The sequence below is a fragment of the Anopheles bellator genome, chromosome 1 (assembly GCF_943735745.2).
Source record: "Anopheles bellator chromosome 1, idAnoBellAS_SP24_06.2, whole genome shotgun sequence".
Taxonomy (NCBI): domain Eukaryota; kingdom Metazoa; phylum Arthropoda; class Insecta; order Diptera; family Culicidae; genus Anopheles; species Anopheles bellator.
The window spans coordinates 56,843,269-56,851,675 of record NC_071285.1 but is presented as its reverse complement, the minus strand read 5'-3'; the positions used below and the strand labels follow the sequence as shown (position 1 = coordinate 56,851,675).

Genomic DNA, 8,407 nt, shown 5'->3' with positions numbered 1-8,407 from the left:
TTGGGAACTTCAAACGGTGAAGCATCCGTCCTTCCGATCCGTTAATCGATCGACAGTTGCCGAAAACTGCCGATCGCTCCGTCGGCCACCAACTCGCCACTTGCGGCCTCCTCGTGGGTCGCAACCTCCCGCGGATCCCGCATATCGATCTCCATGTCGTCCAGCGCGAGCAAGCTCTTCCGTTTCGACGTCAGATAGTCCCGAAACCGTGCGTTAAGTTCGCCCAACGTTTGGCCTTTGCCACCGTATTCGCGCGGTAGCAGCTCACCCGGCACGGCCGCCCTCAGCTGCTCCACGGTGGTGTGACACTGCAAAGCGGCGATTGATTAGTTAAAAACACAGCACGGACACGGTGTGTCATTAGCGCACGATAATTGAATAGTTACATGGATGCGGGAACGTAGCTTATCGCTGGCGAACGATAGGCAGTACTTGCTGATCTGCGCCGCGAACGTGGGCACGCTCACGAAATGGTTCTCCTTCAGGCGCACCGGCACACAGTTGATGACGCTGCGCAGGTAACCGGCAAGGTTTTCCAGCGTCCAGCACGTGACGTGGGCCATCGTCATGCCGCCGTTGTCGAAGACGTGCGTGAATCCGGCGATCTGGTTCGGTTCCTCGTCCAGCAGCGCCTCGGCCACCAGCATGTTCAACCGGATCATCATGTCGGAGTTGAAGCGCTGTGCGTTAAAATTCCTTACGACGCCGAACACCACGATACGACCCGTGGCCGGATCACGGCCAATCGGCAGCAAGCAACACGCATCCAGCACCGCACGCACATCGCTATCGTCCGGATCGAGCCGGGCGAACCACCGCGGATACGTCTGGCGCATGGTGAGGTACCGTTCCAGCATCTCACACGCAGCCGGAACGGAGAACTTTTTCACCCGCAGAAACCGCAACAGAAACCGGTCATCGGTACGGCACCGCCGAATACGGCCGTTCTTGGCGATCCATTCGCGCATCCGGGCCAACGATTGACTTCGCACCTGCTCGTCCTCACGCAACTCGGTCCGCGCAATGTCGTCCAACTGCGCCACGAAATCAGCGCCCTCCGGTGGGCCGGCACTCGGAAAGAAGGTCTGTCCACGTTCCATGGCGGGGTGCGACTAAAACCCGGCGATCATCGGTCACAGAGCCCCGAGATTCTCCCTGATGACTCCGGTAAAGCAAGAATGCCTAGCGCGACTGTTTAATAACACTCGGCCACTGGGGCCCTCTTCGACGCATCATTCGCGGACCATTACGCGGGTGTTTGGGAAGTAATCGGTTGCTCAGTGTCTGTGTTTTTTTGCTCCTCGCTCTGCCCGTCATCACTCGCATCGAACACGGTCGGATATATTTAATTGACTCTGACTGTCTGGAGACCACCACACAAGCACACGCGCGGTCAACGAATAGCAACAAATAATAGGCAGCGCCCGGCTGCTGCGGCATGACGTGTTCCAGTGTTCCAGTGTGCGTCCAGAGAGTGGGCGAGATAAACACAGTAAACAGAATGTTTTGTGGCGCAATCGGACACAGGAAGCGTGTGTCTGCGTGTTTATGTGTGAAGTGATTCGAAAACAAATGGGCTAGTTGGTGTTGGTTGATTGTTGCGGAATAATCGCGGATGCTTCTGACTATGGCATGGTTGGACTGGATCCCGTGAGTTTTGTGGATTTCGTCTAGCAATGCTTCATTCATCATTTAAATTTTAAATTCCATGGTAAGTAGTCGCCTACAAGTATGCAATATTACGTTTATGCTCGGGACGAAAAAAACCGAAGAGAACCGAGAGAAGAATGAAGAATGAACAAAATAATGAAGAATGAAAAGAATTATATTTCATTTTGAAGAAGAGGGTTTTTTTGAGTCGACATTTTTCTCCTATAATAATACATTATTATATTGTATTTCAACAAATATTGAAATTCTATTTTCTATTTGTTCTATTCTTCGAACTAACTAATCTGCCCTGTCTCCACTAATCCTAACCTTACCTAACTTAAATCTAAAGGTTACTTTAAAAACCCACAACACGGCCAACGAAGACAACATTGTTCAAGGTTCCTCAGCAAAGGATTCGGTAAGCGGCACAAACGCTGCTCCAGAAATGCCCACCGGAATTAGGCACAGTTTGCAAATCATATCTTTCAATTGAAACTTTTCTCTGGCCTGCAAATTCGTTTTGTCATAAGTATCGTAAGTGTTCAACCCAATAGGTACCTGCACAGGGTGGACATGAAGCGCCCTTTGCTGACTAAGGGGATACCCAAAAACAGCAAAGGGGTCTTTTGTCGCACCATCAAAGAGAACCACTTGTCCGTCATTGAAAGGGCCTGGCACCAAAAACCAAGAATTAAGGTCATTTCCTTCTGCGCTAATGTCCCTCAGAAGGAAATTCTTCCTGATTTCGACCCTAAGGCCTCTGTTGGAAACAATAGGAAATAGGACTGGGTCGGCAAACTGGTGACAACGTTGCGCTGCTTCACGGAGTAGCAGGGCCCGAGCGATCTGCTGCACCGGATGAGCGGCCCTTTCGAGGTCAACTTTGTGCTTAAGAACCCCAAGTTCTTCCTCGAAAGGGTATGTCGATTGCAGAGCCAATGGCCCAAAGCGTTCTACCTCATCCACTAGGTGGAGGAGGTAGTGAAACGTAGAGGTAAGGTGACCGACCATGTTCTCTTGCTCTGTGACAAAATCTTCAAGCAACACCCTTGCATATGGTAAAAAACGAGTGTATCTCTTGTGACTGCACAGGGCAACGGCCCAATGCAATTTAGAATAGTTTTCGTAATACTCAGGCCTTATAAGAGGTTTCAGCACAATTATCCCCACGATATCTAAAAAATGGCCCCACATGGTGTGCGACCAAAAGGAAACATACTGTCCAAACTGCCGCGGTTTCCTTTCATGTGGAAACCGGACGTTAAACAACGCGTTCTCCAAAGATGGTATAAGGTGTGCCTCCATAGCATTCAATCTACCATACCCCTCGGCATAGCCAAAGAACAAGGTTTTGGCAATACCTATGTGCAACAGATGTCTATTATCACCTACAATGACATCCCTTATCACATCGATGGGCAACCTCGCCAAAGGCGTCATGGGTTGCTGCGAAACCCGATGCGTGGCGTCGTAGTGTCCACGGATGAAAAAATCATGTGTCCGTGGCGGTGTTGGTGTGGTCCCGTTGAAGAACGAAGTTAGGTTATATTCTTGAAGGAATTCTCCTTTAATGCAGCACTTTATGCAGCCGTAAAGGTCACACTCCGGTATTGTTCCTGTAATTGGAAAATATAAATTATTAAACACATTATGGAAAACAATCGTCGCCTTTCGACATCTACCTTTTATATACGCCCGTGCGGTAGCGTCAGCCATTACCACTCGGGGTTTGATGGTCAGCAGTATGTGCTGCTCGTTATACCTATTACATAGGTGTTGCGCCTCTTCGCAGACCTGGTGCAAGAAGTCCACAAATGATGGCACAGAATTGCCACAAAACACACCAACGGCGAAAGGGTCGCCGGGTGGTTTTGTGCCCTCGTGTAATCTTCCTAGGATCGTCCAAGTCACCAATGAGGGATTTGTCCTCTGGGGCAGGGGAGTCGCACTGATATGGATGTCAAACATCACCTTTGTGGTGTCGTTGGCCATATTAGCGCGTATTCCAGCTTCTGTAATGACAATGTAAATAACGTAATGTAGCAATGCAAATGAAACGTAAATATAGTTAACACACAAACAGGCACACTTACCTAAACCCCGATGCCAGTAAACGCCATCTCCCATTACGGTATACACGATGTCCCAAGACTCGGTGAGTCCCTTCAACGCGCTAAGCGGATCCCTCGGCATGCCCCTTGGCATGCCCGGAAAAAATGGTCTCAGCAAGCACATGAGCTGCTGCAGCATTTCCGGCCCATTTTCCGGGCTTTGCTCCGTGATTAGCATCATATGGCGTACAAGATCTACCACCGTGAGGCGCTGCTGCTCCGTGACCTCCTGATCCTCCTCCGGCTCGCTGTCGGAGTAATATTGATCCATAACTCTGCAACAAGAAAAAAAACCATTACTCCAACCATTGTTCTACGAATTAGATCGAATCCGGAGAACCAAGCAACAAGTCCTTGAATAGTTTCATTCGAGGACTAGACAGGCAACTGAGTCTTTTACCAAACCCTACAAATTTGACCAAAGCTAAAGCTTAAAGCTGAGAAAACGGGATACCAAACCTTGTGCCTGGAATGTAGGAATCATTACCCCATACAAAAAAAGGTATTCAGGTGCTGAATACCGACGTTTCGACAACATGACAACACAACATTTTATTTGATAACACTATAGAAAACATCCTACAAGATCTTCCCTAGTTTTGCAGTTCGTTCCCTCGTTCCCATACTCGGTTCGTTCCTCGATCGGGGAGGATTAACAAGAGCAATAACATAATATGTCTGTTATGTTTAACTTACCCTGATTGGCTTTACTTTCCCGCACTTTTTACGTTACTTGCACTACGAATTCAACAGCTTCACTTTCAAACAAATCTCAGTCAAATTCTTAGTTGACAAATTTCACAAATGCGGCTCACTCGATAAATTGTATCTGCGGGGCTACATGAGGCGGTAAAACTAGCGTAAAATAATTTGAAATGTCAAATCGTTTACGCTTCGTGTTTTTGGTCCGAGAAAATAGAAATAGAAGAGAAATAAATTGATTTCTGAATATTTTTCTCTGTTTTTTTTTCGATTTTGTTGCTATACCAGCAAATAAGGAATTATATTATCCTCTGTTTGTGAAGCGTTTGCTAACAGTGTTTACAGTCGGTTTACGCCTCGGCCGACCCGCAAACGTTTTGACAGCGGCGCCGCAGTTTGACATTCATCTGTAATGTCAAAAACATTACGTTATCGTCTGTCCCTAGCTTTACTGTTTGGTCTGTCCCTGTGTGTTTTCATTGATCTTGGCGTTGGCCACACAAGGCACGTAGCAGATTATCAGATTATCGACGCAGAATCACGCTCTCCTTATCGGCAGGTGATTTAACAATAGCCACCGAAGGCCAATTGTGCTTGCGGGCACGCTACGCAACGATTAGTGTGCCAGAGTTTCAACGAAGAAATCCGAAGAAACCTTTCACTTTGCCTCGTGGTTGCATTAGCAGCATTAGGATCTATTAGATGGCTGGTAAGTGGAAGATTGCTCCAACCAAGAAGACCACTCGTGGACGGTATTGTCTCGTCTAATGTCGCTGATAAGCTCCTCCCTTCCTGGGGAGGCTTACGGGACTCTTCCGATAAGACGGGCCCCAAAGAAACCGTCGAATGAAACACATTAGGTGCGAGATAGAGAGTGTTGCAGAGATGCGGGACGGTTCAGGAGTACGTGGCCTTCGAAAGGCAAACAGAATCTCTAGAACGTTGCGTAATAGCCTCCAACTGGCTGACCTTTGCCTGGAGGTTTCACTATAGCACAGTGCGGTCTTTTAACACATATTTCTCATTTGCAGCAAACAAGAATCCATTCCAAAACCTGCTGAAGGAGATCAACGTCAATGGAGAGACATTCCATTACTACGATATAGCCTCGTTCCCCGAGTATCGTAAGCACTTTCACTCAACTTCACACAGCCCGACTTTCTCTTACACGTCTTCCGTTTCCCACAGATGAGCTCCCGTACAGTGTCCGGGTGTTGCTGGAGTCGGCCGTCCGGAACTGTGACAACTTCCAGATCCACGAGAAGGATGTCCGCGGAATCCTGAGCTGGAAGCAAACGAAGGGTGCACGGACAGATACGGAGCTTGAGATTCCGTTCAAGCCGGCACGGGTAATCCTGCAGGATTTCACTGGTGTCCCGGCGGTGGTTGACTTCGCGGCGATGCGTGACGCGGTCCTCCGGTTGGGTGGAAACCCCGATCGCATCAATCCGATCTGCCCTTCCGATCTGGTGATCGATCATTCGGTGCAGGTGGACTTTGCACGCACCGAAGACGCACTGACCAAGAACCAGGACCTAGAGTTCGAGCGCAATAAGGAGCGCTTTACGTTTCTGAAATGGGGTGCCCGTGCGTTCGACAATATGCTCATCATTCCGCCCGGCTCCGGGATCGTGCATCAAGTGAACCTGGAGTATCTGGCGCGTGTCGTGTTCCAGGACCCGGCCGGATCGGCGGTTCGCCTACTCTATCCGGACAGCGTCGTCGGAACGGACTCGCACACGACGATGATCAACGGGCTCGGTGTCGTTGGCTGGGGCGTTGGTGGCATTGAAGCCGAAGCGGTCATGTTGGGTCAGTCGATCTCGATGCTGCTGCCGGAAGTGATCGGTTACAAGTTGGTCGGAAAGCTGAACCCACTCGTCACGTCAACCGATCTGGTGCTAACGATCACGAAACATCTCCGCCAGATCGGTGTGGTCGGCAAGTTTGTGGAGTTCTTTGGTCCGGGTGTGACCGAGCTGTCGATCGCTGATCGGGCCACGATTAGTAACATGTGCCCCGAGTACGGTGCCACGGTCGGATACTTCCCCGTCGACAAGAACGCGCTCGAGTATCTGCGCCAAACGAACCGTGCTGAGGACCGGATTCAAACAATCGAAGCGTACCTGCGGGCCACGAACCAGCTGCGCGACTTCAGCGACGCCACTCAGGATCCCGCTTTTACGCAGCTAGTGGAGCTCGATTTGACCACGGTTGTAACGTCGGTTTCCGGTCCGAAACGTCCGCACGATCGTGTTGCCGTGAGCGAAATGCAGCAAGATTTCCGCCAGTGCCTATCGGCGAAAGTCGGTTTCAAAGGCTTTGCCATTCCGTCGGCGGAGCTCGGTGCGTCGGGAAGCTTCAGTTGGACCGACGGCAAGACGTATGAACTGCGTCACGGATCGGTCGTGATCGCGGCCATCACATCGTGCACCAATACCAGCAACCCATCGGTAATGCTCGGCGCTGGGTTACTGGCGCAACGGGCTGTGGCCGCCGGTTTGAAAGTCGCACCGTTCATCAAAACATCACTGTCGCCGGGTAGCGGTGTCGTGACGTATTATCTGAAAGAATCGGGTGTCATCCCTGCGCTGGAGGAGCTCGGCTTCAACGTCGTCGGCTACGGGTGTATGACATGTATCGGCAATTCGGGACCACTGGATGATAACGTTGCCAACACGATCGAGAAGAATGGGCTGGTATGCTGCGGGGTGCTGTCAGGCAACCGGAACTTTGAAGGACGCATCCATCCGAACACAAGGGCCAACTATCTCGCGAGCCCGCTGCTGGTGATTGCGTACGCCCTGGCCGGTACGGTTGATATCGATTTCGAGAAGGAACCACTGGGAAAGCGTCCCGACGGATCGGATGTGTTTTTGCGCGACATTTGGCCAACACGCCAAGAGATTCAGGCTGTCGAGCGGGAGCACGTTATACCGGCAATGTTCCGTGATGTGTACGCCAAGGTGGAACTCGGTTCGAGTGCCTGGCAGGGTCTACAGGCACCGACCGGCAAGCTGTATCCGTGGGACACGGCCTCGACCTACATCAAGCACCCGCCGTTCTTCGAGGGCATGTCCCGTGAACTACCGGCACGCGGAGCGATCGTGGGAGCCCGTGCTTTACTCAATCTGGGCGACTCCGTTACGACCGATCACATTTCGCCGGCAGGCTCGATCGCTCGGAATAGTCCCGCCGCACGCTACCTTTCCGATCGCGGTCTGACCCCTCGTGACTTTAACTCGTACGGCTCACGACGCGGAAACGACGCAATTATGGCACGTGGAACGTTCGCCAACATACGCTTGGTGAACCGTTTGGTTTCGGGAGCCGGGCCACGTACCCTACACATCCCGAGCGGCGAGGAGATGGACGTGTTTGATTGTGCAGAACGATACGCGGCCGAAGGGACGCCGCTGATTGCACTCGTCGGAAAAGACTACGGCAGTGGTTCGAGCCGTGACTGGGCCGCGAAGGGACCGTACCTGCTCGGAATCCGGGCGGTCATTGCAGAATCGTACGAGCGCATCCACCGCTCGAACCTTGTCGGAATGGGCATCGTACCATTGCAGTACCTCGAGGGACAGAATGCGGAAAGTTTGGGACTTACCGGGCGTGAACTGTTTACGGTGGCCATTCCGGATGGATGTCGGCCGCACGACCGCATCACTGTGACTACTGACGGTGGGTTGAAGTTCGAGGTGATCGTACGCTTCGATACGGAGGTTGACTTGGAGTACTACCGCAATGGCGGTATTTTGAACTACATGATTCGCAAAATGATCGATTAATTTACTTATTTACCAACACTTTTCCACCCAATGTATGACATGAAGATTATGTTGTTTTTTATATATATTGTGAAAGGTACACTCAAATCCTGAAGAGGCAATAAATATATGCGCGGTGTTTATGAGCGGGTATAATTGAGTGGTTCTATC

At 50.8% G+C, this 8,407-nt stretch overlaps 3 protein-coding genes across 3 annotated transcripts; 1 reads left to right on the top strand and 2 right to left on the bottom strand.

Annotated features, from left to right (window-relative positions):
• Nucleotides 1-1,241, bottom strand: LOC131205525 (retinaldehyde-binding protein 1-like). Its single transcript, XM_058197654.1, has 2 exons — nucleotides 387-1,241; nucleotides 1-308 (listed from the first exon to the last, which is right to left on the bottom strand). Exons 1-2 carry the CDS (start codon nucleotides 1,098-1,100, stop codon nucleotides 42-44), a joined length of 981 nt encoding a protein of 326 aa, XP_058053637.1. The 5' UTR covers nucleotides 1,101-1,241; the 3' UTR covers nucleotides 1-41.
• A 637-nt stretch (nucleotides 1,242-1,878) lies between these two features.
• Nucleotides 1,879-4,535, bottom strand: LOC131205517 (uncharacterized). Its single transcript, XM_058197640.1, has 4 exons — nucleotides 4,461-4,535; nucleotides 3,747-4,039; nucleotides 3,336-3,665; nucleotides 1,879-3,269 (listed from the first exon to the last, which is right to left on the bottom strand). The coding sequence occupies exons 2-4, from the start codon at nucleotides 4,033-4,035 to the stop codon at nucleotides 2,047-2,049; spliced, it is 1,842 nt and encodes a 613-aa protein (XP_058053623.1). The 5' UTR covers nucleotides 4,036-4,039; nucleotides 4,461-4,535; the 3' UTR covers nucleotides 1,879-2,046.
• A 434-nt stretch (nucleotides 4,536-4,969) lies between these two features.
• LOC131205511 (cytoplasmic aconitate hydratase-like) lies at nucleotides 4,970-8,386 on the top strand. The gene is made up of 3 exons (XM_058197633.1): nucleotides 4,970-5,175; nucleotides 5,498-5,590; nucleotides 5,655-8,386. Exons 1-3 carry the CDS (start codon nucleotides 5,169-5,171, stop codon nucleotides 8,255-8,257), a joined length of 2,703 nt encoding a protein of 900 aa, XP_058053616.1. The 5' UTR covers nucleotides 4,970-5,168; the 3' UTR covers nucleotides 8,258-8,386.
• Nucleotides 8,387-8,407: the final 21 nt, after the last annotated feature.